The sequence below is a fragment of the Paralichthys olivaceus genome, chromosome 20, assembly GCF_024713975.1.
Source record: "Paralichthys olivaceus isolate ysfri-2021 chromosome 20, ASM2471397v2, whole genome shotgun sequence".
In the NCBI taxonomy this organism is placed as follows: Eukaryota; Metazoa; Chordata; class Actinopteri; order Pleuronectiformes; family Paralichthyidae; genus Paralichthys; species Paralichthys olivaceus.
The window spans coordinates 7874135-7895550 of record NC_091112.1 but is presented as its reverse complement, the minus strand read 5'-3'; the positions used below and the strand labels follow the sequence as shown (position 1 = coordinate 7895550).

Genomic DNA, 21416 nt, shown 5'->3' with positions numbered 1-21416 from the left:
ATTTCTTCTACTTAAACAAAAAAAAGCCTATATCCTAACACACACAATAATCCTTTCCATTAGTTCAACAGTGAACAACTGATGGTTTTTGTCTTTGCTGTAGTTACCCTCTTGACACGCTCTCCTCTGCACTCACATGGCCACACAAGCGCCTCATGCTCGAGACGACTTCCACTTCTTCACCGCATTATTATCCCGCGGACCCTGCAGCCTCGGTCGGCCCTGGTTTGACTAACGCAGCGGGGCCGGTGCTTTTCTGTCACGACCAGAGCGAGGGAATAAAGGACCGAAGCAAGGTGAGGCTGAATTAAACAAGGACAAAATAAACAAGCTGGATTACTTTCTCTGTGCCTGCTCTGTTTCAATCAGTCATGTTAGCGAAACAATACTTGGAATCAAGATTCATTAAACACATGCACTTCTGCAGCATTATCGGGGGTGTTTTGTCTCAGGTTCCTAATTCTGTAAGTCAAGTATCTAAATATCATCAAGATCCTATCATATGAATATGACAGCTAATTAAAAATTAATGCAAATCATACATAGAGTTTACCACAATTATTTAATCTTTTCAACTCTGGAGGAACTTTTGGGTATTTATAATTAAAGATTGAAAATAACTGAATGTTTTGCTATGACATGAGTGTCTCAATGCCTATTTAATCCCTCTTTTGATGTAAAAAGAAGAAAAAACTGATCTCATTAACCTGGAAAAAAAAACACACAATGATTGTTGTCATTTATGTATTTTTATTTGGTTGTAGTCTGTATATAAAGAGATTTGAACGCGCAGAGAAAAAAGTAGATTTGTATTAATTTGGATAATAAAATGACGACTTAGACATACGAGACAAACATCAAACTTTTGGTTGGTAAACATATATTAATACTGTATGTCGGAGCTGCATGAGGCAAACACCGGTGACGCAAAGGTCTGCTGGCGCCATCTATTGGCTCTTTTTAGTCAATGCAAGAACAAGCAGTTTGGCTAAAAGCTTTAAGAGAATATTTGAGGCACAATCACCACATTACTGAGATTATACAAAATATTTAAATGAATTCAGCAAAGTAACCACTGATCAAACATATATGAAGATTACACCAATAAAATCTTAAGGAATACAACTCTAAAGAAAAGGGTTAAATACACCTAAATAACACCTAAAAGTGCCGGTTGTATTTCTGTTCCACAGGCCCTGTTCATTTATGAGTCTAACATGCATCTTGGTTATCTTTGTATACGTCTACAAATGCATCCTCAACATGTTCCTTGTATTCCCCCTATATGTGGCTTTATGTAGGTGACTCACTCAGGTTAAAATAATTTAAAACTCAGTTTAAAAAGCATTGCTGCAGCCAAGTGCCAGAGAGATACTAGAGATAGAGATAGGTCTGCGCTCTACTTGCCTATGGAAAACACTGTATTTGTAAGTATTTGTTAGTATATACATTTATACTCCAAGCATGTATTGGTGGCAGGATGTTATGGCTGTAATGGACAGAAGCTTAAAGTCAAAGCTCAACGGCAGTTCCACACTTCAGCAGGCTTCATATACTGATCACATAATAAGGAAGTTAAACATAAATATTTAAAAATCCTGCTGCTGTCAGACATGTAGCCTCTTTCTCAAGTTTAACAGAGGTGAAGAAAACACAGAACATGTTAAAGTTTTGCTTTAAATCACTGAATCACTCAAACAGAAATTACAGAGGTCATCTGGCACCATCTAGTGGTCACATCGTGTAACTAAAATACAAGATCCCACACCTCATATTACAACAGTTCAACCGTCAAGAGTATATCTACTAATACCACTACTACATATATAATCTATTCAAATTACACATGTGTTATGTCCCGTCACGCAGCTCTACATTAGACTAAAGAGAACATCAGACAAATAAGAAAAATCAGTAGAATCCAACATGATACTCAAAGTTTTATTGAGTGAAAATCTGTAATAACGAAGCAAAACAAAATTAATTACCACGCAAATTAAAGGACAGAGAACCACCACAATCAAACTCTAAGCTACCATCTACCATTACTGCATCACTGCAATAATGAAAACTAGCCAGCTTTCCTTTTATTTTTTCCAAACATAAATATATTATATTTAATTATACTTGTTCATGTCTTGTGTGGGAAGTTTTCCCTTATTCTGTGAAAAGTGAATTTAAACTTCCACTGTTCAATGCTCCAAGCACTTGTACTGTAAAACCACAAATAGACGCGCGTTAATTTTCAAAGCGCGGCTGAACGACGTCACCGCAGGTGAGAACCACCTGAGCAGTAGCTAGTTGCTAATGCTAATTAATCACAGAAGCTACGCGACAAAATGTCAAAATGAAAAACCTTAAACACCATAAGTTTAAGTTTCAGTTTACACCCCCCCCCCACACACACACACACCTGCCACAGCAGGAAGCACAGGAACCTGAGCAGGATCCAGATGTTTGCAGCAGCAGCAGCAGGTGACAACAACAATATCCAGAGTTTTTATCCAGCAGCAGCAGCAAACATGTTTAACAAGGAAACTCTGCAGTGACTCACTGTTTCTAGACGATAGGAGCTCATGAGTCCTCCAGTGTTCGACAGCAGTTGTCCAATATGTTGTCCTCCATGATGTCCTCCGTGTTGTCCTCCATGATGTCCTCCATGTTGTCCACAGGTGTGTGAGGCCTGCTCCTCGTGGTTCCTCAGAACAAACAACCTGAGGAGGCGCAGCTGTGACGTATTTACCTGAGAGCCTCTTCAGGCTACAAGAAAATAATCTGAAAAAAATCATTGAGATGTTTTCAAGGACTTTGCTTCACTGTCGGAGAAACTAGTGTTTTCTTTTCTGAAACAAACAAAAAAGAAGTTTAATATTTGTTTTTTAAACCTAAGATTATTCATCCTTTTGTGAGATTTTATTTTTTGTTAAAGGAAACTTTTTTAAAGTTTCTTTTGAAAATGCTGAAAAATATATATACATCTGATTTCTATAAATCATAACAAAAAAACTGTTAAAACCCATAACATGTATTCCTTTGGATGTCTTTGTCTAATGTCATAAATCCCTCTGATTTTCTGATATTGTCTTTTAAATACTGTCCCTGTATACTATGTTTTGCTTTGTCTATTAAAGGATTGACTTAGATTGTGTTTAGAATCAAAATCTGGTTTTATTGCTAAGCAGTTTTTTTTTTGCTGTGGTGTATTTGTGCAAGTATAACTATAAAACATTTAAATATGATACTCAATATGATTCATATTTAATGGCCAGTCAAAAGGTTTAAAAGCAACTTTGTGGTAAGGTTGATTTTTCTTCTCTGTTTTTTGAGGTAATGAATTAACCTTGGTTAAAAAAAAATCTTTGCAGAATGTGACATGAGTTGTTTGGATATTTTGTGGATTTTCTTTGTGAAGAAAAAATATTTGGCCTCTTGGCCTGAAAAGATGCGAAAACAGCACTTTTTATTTAATCTTCTACTTACAGGTATTTGATATGCTCAAGATCTATAGCATTAGTGTGGTGATAACACATGAACGGCCTATCATATTCATAATAACTCTAATAAACTTCAAATATTATGTAAAACATGGCCAAATTATATATATTTTAAGTTACATTCTGGCGTACACAAATGAAAATGAAAGAACAACTTATCAGATATATTCTAAAACTGTATCTGAACACAGGAGCTCGTCGTTCCTTGCATAAAGCCTCTGCCTGCTCAAACCAAATGTCCGGGGCTTGTGGGTAACTGCAAAGGTTGACCTGCTCAATTTGATTCCTACGACCAGCGTCAGAGCAGAACACACTTTCTATAAATAAACAACAAAGAGGAAACCAGTGAGCCCTATTCTGTTTTCTACACAAAAATATTTTTTAGCTTTTATATTATCTGACTCTCTTGCAGCAGCAAAAACTGATGTTGCATTTCAAGGGATAAAGACTTCCACTGTGACTGAATGGAGAAAGAAATATAGGGTGTTTATCTGACGATGAGATAGCGACACACTGTATATTTATTTATTTATTTATTTTTACCCTGAGCCAGCTGTTTTTCCCATGCAACACACTTTTATTTTGAAAATCTTTCCCAGTCACATTTCAATCCAAAGCAACTTCTACATTTCACATTAAAATACTTAATCTACATATGTTAATGATCTGCAGCTTGTCCTGTGTTATCCATTGCTCCTCAAATAATAATATACTTCAGTGTTATTCAAGCTTTTGCCAAATACACCCAAAATATCAGCAGACACAATGAAAGACACTTGTTTTTTTCCTTTTTTTACAAAAGCAATTTAGCCTTTTTTAATCTTACATTGCATTGAAAATTTACATAATAGATTCATACATTTTACAAATAATTTCATCATAAAAATATATTTCTGTACAAAACACTTTTTTATTCTATATTTCATCTTTTTTTCTCAAATGGTGAATATTTCCAATGTCCCCAGGCAGGAACGGCTTTAAGTCTTTCAAATCACATGGGTCTTTATTGCGGTCAGTCAGTAGGAAAAGCTTGTGGCAAAATAGACTGAAGCTTAGAAAAAAATTACTTCTGATGACGGGGCGGGCTGGAGCAGGTACATGTGTGTGTTTAAGAGCGTGTGAGCGTGTGTGTGTGTGTGTGTAGATGACAGGGAGGGTCCCATGGTTTTTGGTAGGCACTGTGTCAGATCCATACCGAAATAAAAAGAAGAAAACAAACAGCAATAACAACAACAACAACAGCAGCAACAATCAATCCAGACCATAATAAGGAACAATGTCACCATGGTGATGCAGTTGATAAACAAAGAAGCCGCATTCATTGTTCAAATCCATTATGAGTTTAAAGATGAGTTTCTTTTCTGGCAGCTGGTTGCAGTAGGTGCCAGTGGCCACAGCAGCAGGGGGTCTGAAAATCAAAGTATCGCTCACCCTGGAACCAGAGTCACCAAAAACTATTGGTATTCATCAGATGTGGGACCCAACATCACTCGATGCTTGTCTTTCCTTGACTCTTCAAATCAGAAGAAAATAGTTTTTGAAAAACAGTGACTCATGCTCATCAAGACACGTTTTCCTATCATGTTAGGGAACAATTAAATAAACATTTAGGTAGAATATATGGTGCATTTTCAGGCCCAATACTTACAATGATTGAAATATTATACTGTATGGATGTTATGCATTATTTAACACAAAAAATCAAGCATGTTCTTTTCTCTCAGCGCTGATTCATTAACACCATCAAAAAGGCCAAACAACATGTGCAACAACGGCATCCAGAGGCTGCCAGATAAAAAAAATACCTGTATGTATTTTTATATATATATGTATTTTCAGAATATGTGGCAGATCAGATTTGAGAACTGTGTACCAGCCAGGAACAATGAGGTGAGATCATAAGGCCATCTTTATATGAAATTTAAAAAAAGGAAAAGCAGAAGAAAGTCTCAATGGCCTTGGCTGTTCATGAATTTACTCAATTGTTCAGTTTAAATCTTAAGATTGTGGCCATTTCGTCTTAAAGCTAATGTTTCTGAAATAAATGAGATTCAAGGCTTTTTAGCTTTTGAACTTCAACACACGAAACACTGGTATCACCAAAATCGAGCTGTTCTTATTCCAAAGAGTAATGCAATGCTGTGGACGTGCCACAGCTAGGATATTTTCTTTTAAATCTAAAATGAAAGGCTGGTAAATAGAGTTTGCCACTTTATGATTGATGGGGATTTCAGTACAAGAGCAAATTAGAATTCTGCTGATCTGAGTCAGTATTGATTTGAGAGACCAAACACAGGTTCGACACAAGAGGAAGCTTGAAAATCTAAAGTCAATGATAAACAACCTCGGGGTGAAATACACAGAGCTCATCTTTTTGAGGTTTTATGAACAACTGGTAAACTTGTTCATTAAGCAACGACACAAGATCACAAGTCAAATTCCTTCTCTGTACTTTGACTCCTTAAAAATACAAGCCTGAACTGGTGCAACACAAAGTATCAAAGTGGATTTAAAACATGTACATGGGTCGTAATCCACAAATTACAAGTTGGATGGTTTCTAACAATTATCACCATTAAAGGTTCAGTGTGTAAGATTTAGGTGAAAGGGATCTATTGGCAGAAATTGAATATAAAATAATCCTAGAGATGTTTTCACTAGTGTGTTTTATCTTAATTGTCCAAATTGTTGTTTTCTTTACCCCAGAATGGACCCTTTATATTTAAATACTTTATATTTACATCAGGAGCGGGTCCTCTCTACGGAGGCCGCCATGTTTTTTACAGTAGCCCAGACTGGACAAACTATACACCTTTTGAGTTTTATGACAACTGAAGGCTGCCACAGGTTCTGTATCATGTTTGGAAGGGGAGGGTTAGATGACGGATATTGAACTGCAACATGCAACCTCGCCATTAGATGTCACTAAAGTCTACACACTGAACCTTTAATATTACAAAGATTCTTACTTCTAGAATGGCCTCCTGAGAGTCAGTGGAAACACCAACTTCAACCAGAGTCTGTAACTGTAACTGTACAACACTGAGGGTTGTTGAAATCTCTGCAAATTTCTGTGGCCTCATTTTTCCATGAAATAACAGTGTTAATATGTTGGGTCAGAATACAGCTGTGTCACACTGTTGTGAATCCGCAGCGGCCGACAGCTCAATGTGAAGAGAAAAATGGCAACCGCAGTGCAAACTCCTTCTCTGAACTCTTTAAAAAGTGTGCCACCTGTGGAAAATGCCGCATGAGACATTGACTTTTAACAGCGTGATTGTTGCTGGCAAAATCTTGCATCTCAACAATAATGACAACAACAGCACCACTGACACTCATGATTGCCTCAGTGGGAAAGACAGTGACCATGTGAAGAACTGCACGTTACACAAGAAATTAAAAATAAACCAACTCCGCGTTACAAAGGAACTAAAAAAACGCTGCTTGTGACTTCTGCGGACAGCACATATTTGTCATCTCTTTTATCTTGATATTTCTGTCTTTCATTTTTCTTTCTTTCTTTTTTTTTCTAAAAACCACTATAATCTGTCTTTCCCCTTCAGCCCCTCCCCGTGGTAAATATATAGCACAAAAATATAGGTGGTGAATGCTCCCGAATATATATGCAATAGATTTACAGATCAGAAGATTCTGCAGCAATAACAAAGAAAGAAGATAAGCACTCGCGGAGTGCAGAATTACAGTGGAGCTGCGTCCACAATACTAGGGCCACAACCCTGTTTGACTTTCTTTGCGCCTGCCTGTCAACATATGTCTGTCTTGGTCTCCCGTCTGTCAGCCTGTGTCTGTAGGCCTGTAAATCTATGGTTAAACCTGTGGAGACACTGGACGACGGAGTCTGCAGAGTTTTAATTAAGACCCTGTTTGTCTTTTGTTGAACCTGTTGGTCGTAATACCACCTGTCTGCTCTCAGATTTTTTATTAACGCGCGTTCCTGTCATCTTTTCTCTCAGTTTCTCGCTGACCTTCCCACCTGTCCCTGTGTTAATCCATCTCTCGGCAAGTAGACAGGTAGTGTTTCTGTAAAATGTGCTTTAGTGCCAGAGCTTTCTCTGTTTGTCAAAGTCTTTTTCTTTGTTAGTCCATCAGAGTCCTCTGTATCCGCTCAGCGTCTTTCCTCGACAGAATCCATTTGAAGTCGCGGGATCAGGAACATCTTCCCTCAAAGGCCATATTCTGTCTGATCTGATTCATTATGCAGAGGGCCGACCTCTCTCAGTAACTGATTTCTCATCTTCTCTCTTGATGACTCCCTCACTCGATTTTTTTTCCAGTTAGGGGGCTTGTATCCATCTTTTTTGCCTCCTCTCTTGTTAGAAAAGGAGCAGTTTATCCATGAGATGAGTTAGTTTCTTCTCATCTGTTATATTAGCACTAGTTCCCCCTTTAGACTCTTTTTGTTTTGCTTCGCTCTAATCCAAGTTCAGTCAGGATTACAGCTCCGTCTCCAGGGCTGCCCTCATCCTTGGCTTAGGAGTTGGTCTCTTTTCAAAGCAAGTTTTTGCTACTGTCTGCTAGCATTAGCCAGCTTAGCTTCCATGTTAATAGAAAAAGACAAGAGACCAGGGATGCCAGCTTCTGGTTGTCATGGAGACGGGAGGTGGTCCTGTCTGGCTGTTCGGGTGCTGTGATGTAAATGGGCTCCTGTTCATGACAGGTCATTCTGGTTTACTGATGCTCTGCCAGTGACAGTGTGTGTTACTGTCAGTGAAACCCACAGTTTTCTTCACTTCACAGTGTCTTCTGTGACGTCCACTCCATGTTGCTGCTCAGCACAGTTTTTTTTTCTTTTTTTTGGGGGGGTGGGGGGGTAGTGTGTCTCTGTGATTTACAACCACGGCCAGAGCACTGATAATGTGCTCGCTCTTTCTCCAGGCAAAGGACTAACGGTCACAGAGCTGAGAGTGAGTGCCCGTCTCCGCAGCCCAGTGTCAGATACAAAAAACACGACACTGGGCTCTGGAAACATGTCAGGATGTTCGACTGGTTGGCCGTGGCTTCTTCATTACTTCCTTTGAATAAGAGCTCAAACTATAAAGTCCTGGGGGTTATGATGGTATAATCCTCCAGTGGATTTCATCCATTTCTTTCATGTGACGTCACATCTCACTGTGAGTTTACACTGGCTGTGTTGCATGTGTCAAAGGCAGCAGACATTTTATTTGTGGACTCAAAGTTCTTTTGGTGAGGAATGGCAAGGAACCAGCGCTGAGTTTTGGTTTCGGGTGGACAGTTTCCCCTCGGCTCGGGGCGGTAAGGTGCCTAAACTGGGACTAAAGGTCTTTTTGGAAAAGTTGTGTAGACCGTGTTGCAGAGACGACGTTGAGGTGTGAAAAGAAGCGTTGGGCTTCTTCCCCTTCGCAGCCTCAAACCGATTGTGGTCCCATTAGATATCTGAGTCATTCAGTTCAAATGAGGATAATCAATCCTCAGACCATGGTACAGACGGTGTTTAGATTCGGATCAAATCTGACGGCCTTCCCCTCCACAGCCTTGGCGTTGGTGTTGTACATGGGGTTCTCGAAGGCAGCCTGGCCGTTGTTGTTTTCGTGGACTGAGCAGCCGGTGTACTGTGTTTTTGGTGTGGTTCTGTGAAAAGAAATGCAAAAATAAATAGTTGTTCTAATTGTCTGTCAATATCTACACAATGGGGAGGCGAGTGGACAATAGTGAATGCAGGCTTGGGACTAAACAAGCTAACAGAGGGATTAGAAGGAGTTGTTGTGCTTTTTAGGAAGCCTAGTGAGATTCCAATCAGCGCGACCAAATCTAATTCCCTTCAGTGAACGTGACATATTAGTGGCAGAACAGACGCCATTTGCATATGTTAACAAAGTGAACACCAGTCAACTGTGCTTTAAACATATCTCCAAAAAATCCAATTTGCCACCTCCTAAACAGAAGTGTTTCGCAGCACAGTTTGCAGCAGACAATGACTTAACTCTTAGCACCTCGACAAACCGGCCAATGAGACGGGGATTGTTCATGAATCAGACAAATGTCAACTGAGCCTTTTTACTTTTTGTATGACAATAATGAAAAAACATGCAGAGATGGGGACCTGTTCTTTTCTATTGCTGAAATTGCACATGAAACGTGCAGGGTTTATCAGAACGTACCTTTGTTTGTAGAGATAGAAGCCGAAGCCAGTGAAGATCAGTGCAAAGAAAGGCACCAGGATAGCGATAGCCACGGAACTGCTATTGGTACCAAGCTGAGGGGGCGGCGAGTTCTGACTCTCCGACATATTCAGACCTGTGACATACAAGGAAAATGAGTTGTCAACACAATGTTTGTAGAAAATATGATAAAAAGACAAATAACTGCTGCTTTAAAATTGAATGTTATAGCTTTAGAGTTTTAGCAGAACTGTACAGGAGGTGATATCTAAGGCAGGGATGCTAGATTGGATTGTTAAGAGTCATCTTCAGATGCAGGATGATGGAGCTTAGCCACCACTTTAGGTCTGAAGAGCAGCTTCTTGTTCTTGATAATAATTTATCCACTGCAGGCCTGATTCAGTAGAAATGATAAAGTCATTGTTGCTCCCTGTTCACTTCCTCTGATACAGTACAAGACAGTTACCTAGTCTTTGCAGTCCAAACTGTCCATAGTCTTTTCCCTGAATGAAACCTTGGAATACATAACTGGAACCATCAGGTTCTGCTGATACCTGCAGAGGAAAAGAAGAGAGGACAAAGAAATGAGAAACAGATTCAGAGTTGTCTCAGCTGAACTAATACAGCATATGTTTATTGATGCTACTATATTTAGAGATGTACTTTACATGTATCTCTTGATGACTGATGTACTTTACTTATTTATTCATTGATAGGTTTTTGCAATAATTATCTGAACGCATAAGAAGGCTGATATAATATTAACCTTGACAAGTAAAGAGCAGTGAAGTGTCTGACTCTGGCTGACCTGGATATATCTATTCAAGTAAAATTCCTCTTCAAAACGTGGGTAGCACATTAAAATTATCGTCTGTTTTTATGCCCCATTTTGCTTTAGCTGGCTCTACTGGATGTAATTAGGTTGATAGTTCTGTTCTGTCTCTTGTTTTATTAAAACTTACAAATCCATCCATAGTCCAGGAGTCATCAATGATTTTGGCTGGAGTGATGGCTGAGTCCTTCAGCTGGTTTCCCTGGTTGGCATAGTTCACCTGGTACATCAGCAGTAACAACCTGGCCTCAGCAGCCTTATACACCCCTGGAGGATAGAAAAGAGAACATATGGTTCATTATATAAAACAGAATAACAGATCATTGGATTCATTGGCATGTGCTTGTAATCAACTCAATGTATAAATCATGTCCAGGTGAAAATAACAAAGATAGAAGAGAAACACATTTTATTAAAATTAAAAATGTTCTTAGAAATAATATGAGTAAAGACAGTAGAATTTTAAGATCATGTTTATACAAAAGCAATCAACAGTGACATGAGCATTCCAATTATTGTGTTATGCGCAAAACCTTTGGCCACTGAATTCCAATTAGTTCATCCTTGAGTCCAACCTTGTGCAAATTCGTGCCAGATGAAACTGAATACTTTGCCGGTATTTAGATGTGTTGCGTTCACAAGAATGGAATGGGAGTGATGTCATAGTGACATGTTTGTGTTTGTGTCACATCATCCAGGTCATTGTATCTTCAGGAGAACATTTTTCACCTCTCATCCAAGAGGCTTCTTCAGTTCTCCCTGACCTATTTCATGAGTCGTTATGTTAACTTGTGGGTCGTTGGGGTCCTCCGAGTCAAGGTGGGAATGGTTGTTAATAGCTTGTGGATCCACTCTGTGATTGTGAGTCATTAGAGTGACTGAGTTGGTGTGTGGGTTGGTATTTATCTGTCACTGTGACCTTGACCTCTAAACACCAAAATCTAATCAGCCCATTGACAGGGCTGTGTGCGGCACCAACCACCATCCTACACTTTAACACCCAATCAAACAAAGCTGTCACCTCTCCCAGTTGCACGCTTTGTTTGGAAAATGTTGTCAGAGAGACCGAGGCTTTGTTCCGCGTGGGACCATCATCTCATTTACAGAGAATGTGTTCCTGCTATCAATTTCCAGACACACCCTCTTTAGTTGCTCTGGTGTGACTATAGAGAGTCGTGGGCAGGGTCTGATGTGTCATTATCTTGAATGAACCTTGAGAGACATTTCAACTTTTTTATTGGCACCACCGCGGCTGCCCTGGGACGACGTGTGCCTTCTGCCCAATAATCATTTATAGACCTAAGTCCCCCAACCCCCATGATTAGCTTAATACCAATAAATGGTTTGAGTTCATCCACAGAGGTGTTAACGATGGCTCCAATTAGGTGACATCTGTGGAGATTTGTCTGTTCTGCAATAAGCTGGAACAGATCATCATCAAAATCAGACAGAGTAGCTGCTGAAAAAAAGGACGGTTGTTGTGGTGCTGTGACACTGTAGCTTTCTCCACCAGCTGTAAAACACACGTATTATATGTTTACTTTTTCATGTAAAACACGTGTCTTACCTGTAAAACACATGTTCTGCATGTTGTAACACATACACAAAGGTATGAAAGGGCCCAAGATACTAAACTGTCCCTCATATTGAACTAAAAACATATAATTGGCCTGTGAACATGAGAAATCTTTCTTGAGCAGTCTTTACTTTTAGGTAATACACCAATAGGGGGCAGTGTATTGGTTTATACACCCCACACTAAGGAAAAAGGCAACTAAGCAGGCCAGGGTCTTTGGTATTATTAAATGACTGAACATGAGAGTGACACACTTCATTTCTTGAAATGCAAAATACCTAACAAGCAAGTAGGTACCAAAATTAGCTGGTTAGTTTGCAACCTTCAGAAAATATCTATCTACATTTACATGTTTTTTATATCAGGTCTTATCTTATTTTTTTCTGCTGTAGACTAAAATACTTCTGTTCAGAATGTCCTGCAAACCTTGGCTGCCATGATTTCTGGTCAAGAGGACAAAACAATGCTTTGACAAACCGATCAGGGAAGTTTTTCTGTAGTTTCCTGCAGAATTCTTCATCTTTTCTGTTATTTCTGGTGCATGCCGCTGTGTGCAAGGACGGGCACAGCGACCATAAACAAAGATTAAAGACGTTTTTACAGGTGTTGATACCAGTATTTTTAGCCAGGAAAACCTTTTTCCTCATGAATCCAATATTAATGCTACACTAGGCTGAACACTCCGACTCCAACCTCATGCACTGACCCAAGTGTAATGTCATCTTCACATTTTACTCTTTGAAAGAAAGCAAGTTTTATGTTTTTCCCTAAATATTGAACTCCTCTGTTAAGCAAAGAGCTTTGCGAAGAAAAACATGCAGGTTTTCTGCAGCTGGGCCTTTTGGTGCCTATAAGAGCACAGCTGTAGATGTTATTGATCTAAAGTTGCTCCTTTAAACCTGAAGATGGATGTTGGAGGTCTAATAGCTGCGTGGTTATGCGAGATGGTGTTTGTGTTCTGTGCTCCTGCAGGAACCAATTCTAGTTTCAAAAGGATTTGTGTTTTAATAGGGACTTAACCCCCTGCTGACATTGTTGTAGGACCCTGGGAGGTCTTTGTGTGAATAAGTCTGTGTATATTTGAGAAGGGAAATAAAAGAAAAAGATGCTGGGAGCACTAGGAAGGCAGTGAAATCCAATCACCAATAATCAATCATTGGAAAGCAGCACAAGTGATTCAAAGTGTTTATCGCAGGAGTTCCATTTCTACCCCAAACGGTTTGGTGTTTGTTCAGTGTTTGCATGACTCGATGCAGCATCATGTCGTACTACAGCACAACCATTTCCTGTCGTGCCAGGTTGAAACCATCCACTATATATGCAGGGCTGTATGTGGAGTATAATTAGCTGTAATGTGTCATGCCTGAGAGGAGCAGTTCCATGTTGCCGTTGCTAAGGGTGACGTTGACTCTCCCTGTTGTGGAGTTGAAGCTGGTGATGCTCAGTGTCATAGGCTGCTTCCTCCCACGGTAATTATAGGAACCTTTCCAGATGTAGTTAGGAGCGAAGACGTCGTCAGGAACTGCAGAAGAAAAAAGAGAACAGACAAAGAAAAGAAGAAAAATACAATGGAAAGTTACAGACATGAATAAAAAATGACAAAACTGAATTTAAAGAGCACAGAAGATTAGATTTAAATGTCTTTTTCTAAATTGTGTTAACATCTATTTTTAAAAATCACAAACAAATGATTAATAGACAAAACTCTTATATACATCATAAAAGGAAAAGCAATTTCCTTGTTTTTTGTTGTCTGCCTTTAAGCTCAGTAAGATGAGTCTATCAGTAAGATTTTAAATGTCATGCAGTTGCGTTCAATTAAATTAGAGTCATAAAGAAACAAAGACAGTGGTTTCTTATGTGCCTGATGGGGATTAACTACAGAGAATATGTAAACAGGCAGGAGCAGTAAGACATAAGATTTAACGTGCAGCTTTAGAGAGTTTAGAGTTTCAGTAGATTTAGAGGACGCCCCCTGGTTTGATAGTTACAGGAACCTGCTCATTTGTTCCCTTACAGGAAGTCTTTAATGTGTAATGAGAGGAAAAGAGTTATTGAACAATAACTGAATCAGAAAGAGCAGAGCTGAAAACTATCGAGCTGAACAAAAGGCTGGCGGACAGGACATCACAGTAGTTCATCCACCTTTCGATGTGCACTGAGGAAAAAATAATTATTTAGAACTGTGTTGCAAAGCAGTACAATAAAACCAACAAGGGCACGAGAGGAACAACACAGTGGATGCAGAGCTGAGCAGAGTGGGAAGAGGACGAGCTGCATTCATTGAACGACAGAAGAAACCAAAAAGAGAAACTAGTTCTGCGTCAGAACCGACCGTTTAGTTTTGGGCTGGGAGTTCCTGTCGCTGGTTTCACAGGTTTCTTCTTCTCTCCAGCTACACAACAGAAGCAGAGAAGGACAGATTGTCTTCATTAAAACACAGGGGACAGTATGACAGAAATATTAAAACACACACACATTCACTGTATACAAACATGGATGATACATGCCCACGCTGAAAATATTCAGTACTGCTATTTTTCACTTTTGATGTAATTTGGAGCCGGAGCCTGAGCAGTAGTGATCATGGTGTTGAGCCTCAGTGGGCAGGTCCCGCTGAAACACGCTCCTGACCAATCGTAACTCTACATGCACTGATAATCAACTAATAGAAACCAGCTTTGTTCAGGGGAGAGTGCACTTTGTACAACTTAATCATTAGGATGCAGTGTTACTATTACACACGTGCAAAAAGAGTAAGATGGATGCACACAAAAATAATCAATAAACCCCCTCAATGTTTATTTGCAGAGCAACGCATCAGGGATTCACACTGTGCGTGTGACCATCCTGAATAACTTCAATCATCACCTCAAGATGCAGCTATTGTTCCCAACAAGTAAAGGCAAGCAAGGGAGAGAGTGTTTGCCTTAGAATTTCAAAGTGGATCAGAGTGCTCCACTTTTGAAGGCTTCTGCGGGGAAAAGGTGTGACAGCCTCGTAAAATGCTTTTCAAAACTGAAGCTCGCAGTTTTTCTCCTTGCACAAAGGAGCATTCACAACTTCACCTGTTAACCTTGCGTGATGAATATAAAGTTCAATTAGCTGAAGGATTTTTAGTTGAAAATCATGCACAAATTGGCAAATAAGGTGCATTCTCAGAAATAATATCTTGCTTGTTGCTTAAGTATTAATGGGATTTTATGTGAATCAATTCAAGGCAGCAGAAGAGCTAAACCTTTCGGAAAAAGAGAAATTAAAAACCGCTAATTTAGGGAAAGAGATTTCGTGAAAAAAAAAAGAAAATTCAAGAAGTGGACATTGTGGTATAATACAGTGTGATTTCTAACAAGTAACTGTTTCCCAGGTCAGGTTATTATTACCTCTGCAAAGGAGGTAATGTTTCCATTGCTGTTTGTCTGTTGACAGAATAACTCAAAAACAACATAACCGATTTTCTTGAAACTAGCTGGAAGGCATATGGGCCAAGAAAATAAGCCATTTTTATTACATTTTGGCAGAAATCTGGACAAAGAGGAAGATCCAGAAAATTCATTGCAAAATTGTGAGGCATCAATTGAATATTCACTGATTTTTCCAGGGAATAATTCATAGGTCTTGATGGAATACAATCAGGCACATTTTGGTGCAGCAATTTAAATGGACTTGGAGAGGAATGAGCTCTGTTAAGTTGTAGCTGAGGGAAAATAATGTCCTCATGAGAATGAGGATGAATTAATTCACAGCCTCACCTGTTTGGACCTGGCTGACCAATCTAGTGAAGGGACAAAACACCATGGAATATTTCTTATCTTTTTTTCTTTTTAAATCAGTGCTGCCAGACTCACCACCAGTTCACGGGCTGACCACACCACCAGAAACTAGCCCCCCCTCTCCAGATGGCAGGTCTGCCTTTGTGCTGACAGAGTGTCCTTGAGCAAGACAAGCTCAACACTCTGTTCAGTCAAGCTCAATGCTTCTGGGTACCAACATTAATCAAATGCTTTTGACTAAGGTTATCACGTTTGAAAACTTGGAAGCAAATGATGTACCTCGACATAAAGGCATCTTTCCAGTCCAAGTGCCGTCGTTCTTGCAGACTCTGTGCTCGGAGCCCCCCGCCAGGAAGTAGCCATGCTGACAGCTGTACACCAAGGTGTAGCCAAAACCAGGCAGTTCCATTCCCACCACATCCACATGGAGCAGGTTCTCTGGCTGCTTACAGGCGTGGGCTACAGGGCAGACAGGGTATTCATTCAGTTTAACTCAGACTGACAGTCAGGATGGATGGGCGATGAGTTTAAGGGATCTATGTTACTTACGTATACACTCAGGTTGTGTCCCGGTCCATGTCAGATCAGGCTGGCAGGTTCTGGAGGAAGAGCCCTGAATCAAATGACCTGGCTGGCACTGGAAGGACACCACACTGCCCACCTGTACAGAGGGAGAGAGAAAGAGTCTGAGTTACTTTATAGGTCACACGACTGAAATACAATGTCATTTATTTGGTTAGGGGCAGTTATTGTAATAGAGGATTTAGTGTTACACGAACAAAATGTCCATCCATCCATTATCTCTACCAGTTATCCTTTTTTGAGGACTGAAGTGAATCCATCCTGCCATTGGGTGAGAGGAGGGGTACACACTGAACAGGTCGCCAGCGTATCGCAGGGCCAACGTACAGAGACAAACAATCATTCACACTCACATCTATGGACAATTTAGAGTCTCCAGTCGACCTAATGCCAGTCTGCATGTCTTTGGGCAGTGGGAGGAATACTCACAGACACAGGGAAAACAAACTGACAACCTTATTGCTGTGAGGTGACAGTGCTAACCTACAAAATGTCAAAAATAATTACTCCAATGGACGTAAGGTGTCTGTTCCTCTTTTTTTAAAGCCTTGGCCTTGCAAGAGATACAGAATCAGGAGACTGTGCAGCTGCAAACACACGTAACAGAAACTTTTAAAACTCAAAAATCTTTGGTTTAGCTGAGAATATTGGACATAATATTTTGGACTTGATGTTCTAGACACTGTTGGTCATCTCAGGGTTTTCTTTAAGAGAGTAACTGTAATCATCGTTGCTGCTGTAATCATTCTCCCTGTTACAGTAAAAGAGGCTGTGAGGAAATCCTTGCTAACTTGCTAACACCCACAGTCCTCATTATGTGCACACATTCTAAGGAACAAAAATAGTATCAGGTGTGAACAGTCTTAGTCAAATCAAATCATCATCAGTCATTGCAGTGGAATTATTTTAATGGGCAGCGTTTTCCAGTGAGTGAATGTGATTGGTTTGTTGCCATGACACATCACCACCACAAATCTGTCAAAATGTTTTCTTCAAATTTAATTTCTGTGAATTTTGTTACCTCATCTTCAACAGCAAAATAAAAAGAAGTGAAGATTAGACAAAATGAACGATTACTGCAACCTAGAGCCCTTTTAATGTCCGTATGGCACATGGGGATCGTATTAACATTCCGATTGTGGAAGTGTAAGTGAGAGTCATGGGGGGTCCTGATGGCCTTGGGGTTCAATATGTTGACCGTGTAATCACAACTTTCCCAATCTGTGTCAGGCTGGGGACCTTTGAGGCATCTCCCTGCTCTCCTGTCTGCTCTACACGGGTACTCAAATAAAGGTAACTTGAATTGAGTAATTTTCACAAATACATCTGGCAAATAACTTCCCAATATATTGATTATGTATTTGAACAATAAAATTTTGAAAAATACAACATCTCCAGAGGCCAAGCTGACATGTTCAAATGCTGTGTTTGATTTGAACAACTGTCCAAAAGCTAAAGATTTTACTTCTGTCTTTTCCCCTTTCTGTAATTGGATTGTATGTATAGGTCTTAGTCGGCTCATCTACTTGGGAAGCAGGGTTACTTTATAGGTAGTGAACCAGATCCGATACGTTACCTTGAAACCATAGGTCCGGTTTAAGGAGCCGTAGCGAGGTGTCCCTGGGTTATCACAGCTGGTTTTGGTCGGTTCTGGAGAAAAAAACGGGACGAGAGCATCAGTAACCACGCACAAATTCTCAAAGAGAGATAAATTAACAGGAGCATCACAAGTCCTCTGTTGGCTCTCCTCTCCGCTCCGTTGTTGTCATGGTAACAGTGGGTTATGTATCGCAGCGGGACAGCAGGTGGCAGTAGTGCTTTGTCAGAAAACGAAGCTGGGCCAACTATGAGAGTGTAAGTTGGACCTTGTGTGTGTGTGTGTGTGTGTGTGTGTGTGTGTGTGTGTGAGAGAGAGAGAGAGGCAGGGTCATCAGTATGAGGAGCACATCCTGACGCAGAGCTCGATTCAATACAGCTTCCGAAATGACAGATCCACTCTCTGACCCCCTCCTCTCTCTTCCTGTATGTCTCTAACTGCCCTCCTCTCTCTTTCTCCCACCTCCCTCTCTCTTCCTATATGTCTCTAACTGCCCTCCTCTCTCTCTTTCTCCCCCCTCCCTCTCTCTCTTCCTGTACTTCTCTAACTGCCCTCCTCTCTCTCTCTCTCTCTCCCCTTCCCTCTCTTTCGAACTGCTCCCTTCCTCTCTCTTTCTATGTTCCCATGTCACCGTATCTCTCCCCCGCCGCTGCCACCACACCCCCTCCCACCTCGTCTGTCTTATTTAAAGAGCAGGCTGCTCCAGCTCAGGACTCATTCTGCTTCCATCACATAGTTATACACATCACACACTAACATGCAGCTGCACTTACACACTAATAAAACACCCAAAGACGCACGAAGCCAAACACCCATAAATTCCAACTTCATCGCTATCACACAAAAAGCCTGAATGCAGCAGTGAGTCACTTCATGTTTGTACGTGTTTCATCGTCTCCATCTTTAAAAAAACAATCACGCTATAGAGCTGAGAGATTTTCCTTCACATACTCACACTAGAACCACCTCTTCCTCAGAAGCCTCAGATTAAGTCTTAACATCTATGGAGTGCGACTTCAGAGGGGTGCAGTTCTATTTTTGGACCATCTATTTCACAGGAAACATCTGACTTTATAAGAGCTGTAAAAGTACTGGATGCACGACGTATTGAGTGCTGCGCCGGAACAAAAGAAGCCAAGTGGCCGTTCACGTCACAAAAGGTCTCTGGTTTATTACAATTCTTCGCCACACCTGACGTCTGAGCACCTGCTCTGCATCCGACATGTGGAGTGGTGCTCCAAGCGTCTCGCGTTGCCGTGAATTGACCCAGTGGGACCATTTTGTAATGTGTGCTGAATATCCCTCCTCATTTTCTTCTTAATCCCCATATAGCGGCAGCTTGTTTGAAGTTGGATGTGGATTCCTGTGTCTGGCAGCCTTTTTCTAACCATTGTAAGTTACAGTGTGTGCTGCTGTTGTCTCACACATGAGCACTTACAGATCCCTAACGAGAGGTTTTTAGACATAACTGTTCTAAAGCAAAATGTTTTGGAGCTGTTGGCTAAATGTGTAACAGATTTACTATGCAACCTTCCTCTCAAAGGCATGTGTTAAACTCTAAATTCATAGTTGTTCACATTCTTCCAAACCTTCAAAGAAGGAAAGCATCACAATTAGTGCAGGTTCATGAATGCCGAGGTGAATTACACACCATAGCTTGTTGAATATCAGCAGTGGAAGCCAATTGTGTGGTTATTGAGACCCATTCCATTTGCTTAGGTTCAATGCCGTTCTCCCAAGTCACTGCCAACGAGGTAGCTTCTCTTTTGTGAGGCAGTTTATAATTTTCATGCACGATAACAAAAAGTACCGTTAGGTTCGCAACAGCTTATATCAGGGTCCCTGAACCTTCACTCACTATGTAAACTACAGCCATGACAGCCTAGTGGGGTCAGGCAATAAACGCTGCAACACAAGTTCACCAAAGTTGAATTCCATGCAAGCCAATATTTTACTCGCTCCCTCGCTGGCACAGAGTGGAGGAACCTGTCAGATAATTACCCTCACTCAACCTGAACCCGGCACTCTGAGGCAGATGTTTTACTCGATTAAAGCCACGTAGCATTGTAAAAAATCAAGTAGCAGAAAGCCCAGCCAATGTGACCAAACCAGACCTGAACCCAAATATAATTTGTATCCACAACAGCTTTCTGAACTTGCTCTAAGTAAAGCTTATCCCTACAGCCTAGATCCGTACACACAGTTCAGTAGCCAATGTTGGATAACGCTCAACAGCCACATTATTGGGAACACCTGTACACCCCGCTTCATGCAATTATCCAATTAGCGAATCATGCAGATTCAGGTCAGGAGCTTCGGCTAATGTTCACATCAATCATCAGAATTGGGGAAAATGTGGTCTCTGACTACTGGTGCCAGATGGGCTGGTTTATTTTCTGATGCTGCTGATCTCCTGGGATGTTCGCACACAACAACAGTCTCTGGTGTTCATTCAGAGTGGTGCAAGGGGAAGATACAGCTACAGTAACTAAGATAACCAGTCTTTACAACTGAGGTGAGCAGAAAAGCCTCCTGCACAGCACAACGTGTCAAAGCTCAAGGCAGATGGGCTGCAACAGCAGAAGACCATGTTGGGTCCCACTCCTGTCAGCCAGAAACAGAAACCTGAGGCCTTGGTGGACACAGGCTCACCAGAACTAGACAGTTGAAGACTGGAGAAACATAGCCTTGTCAGAGGGGTCTTGATTTCTGCCGAGGGACACAGATGGTAGGGTCAGAATTTGGCATCTGCAGAAGGAATCCATGATCTGGACCTGCCTTGTGTCAACAGTCCAGTCTAGTGGTCACAGTGGTGTGATGTTGGTATGAAGGGATGTTTTCTTGGTCCCTTAATACCAATCAATCACTGTTTGTCTGAGGGTTTCTGCTGACGATGTGCATCTCTTTAAAGCCAGTTTGCCTCCTTCAAATTTTCTTCAGTGGCCTCCTCACCAATCCGATCAAATAAAAAAGCCTTTGTGATGTGGAGATTGGCAGGATAAATGTGCAGCTGACAAAACTGCAGAAACAATGAGATACAGTCATGTCTACATGCACCAGAATCTCATCTCATCGAATCAATTGAGGCTGTTTTGAGAGCAAAGCGAGGCTGAACCCAGTTTTACTGTGGTGTTGATAATAAAGTGCTCGGTGAGTGTATAAACTGCAATTTGCAAAATGAGATAAGTTCTTCTTGCGTGACTTTTTTTTTTTTGGTGCACGATTCCCTCCTAAAAAACAGACGCCACACTTCCATCGACTCTCGCATGAACCTGGTAAGACTTAACAAACCAAAAACGTCTGCAATTTGTTGGAGACAGTCATTCGTGAGATGGCACGCTGCCATTGTTTGTGATCTGTGTGGAAGCAGTCCTCGAGCGACTGAGAGGCTTTTAGTGGGAATTGTACAAGTGGAAAGTGAC

At 40.7% G+C, this 21416-nt stretch overlaps 2 protein-coding genes across 3 annotated transcripts in view; both read right to left on the bottom strand.

Annotated features, from left to right (window-relative positions):
• Nucleotides 1-2685, bottom strand: part of tshz1 (teashirt zinc finger homeobox 1) — a 137787-nt gene extending 135102 nt beyond the window's left edge. For both annotated transcript variants that reach the window (XM_069516639.1, XM_020102004.2), the window contains exon 1: nucleotides 2555-2685. The gene's annotated coding sequence lies outside the window, so the exon portion shown is untranslated. The remainder of the gene's footprint in view (nucleotides 1-2554) is intronic.
• Nucleotides 2686-4103: 1418 nt separating this feature from the next.
• The window catches only part of csmd3b (CUB and Sushi multiple domains 3b), a 300140-nt gene continuing 282827 nt past the window's right edge, over nucleotides 4104-21416 (bottom strand). The window contains exons 64-72 of the mRNA XM_069516453.1: nucleotides 17974-18047; nucleotides 16365-16476; nucleotides 16095-16274; nucleotides 14378-14437; nucleotides 13406-13564; nucleotides 10597-10733; nucleotides 10101-10188; nucleotides 9635-9770; nucleotides 4104-9104 (exon numbers count right to left, since the gene is read on the bottom strand). Coding sequence (XP_069372554.1) covers nucleotides 8945-9104; nucleotides 9635-9770; nucleotides 10101-10188; nucleotides 10597-10733; nucleotides 13406-13564; nucleotides 14378-14437; nucleotides 16095-16274; nucleotides 16365-16476; nucleotides 17974-18047 — 1106 coding nt within the window. The 3' untranslated portion in view covers nucleotides 4104-8944. The remainder of the gene's footprint in view (nucleotides 9105-9634; nucleotides 9771-10100; nucleotides 10189-10596; nucleotides 10734-13405; nucleotides 13565-14377; nucleotides 14438-16094; nucleotides 16275-16364; nucleotides 16477-17973; nucleotides 18048-21416) is intronic.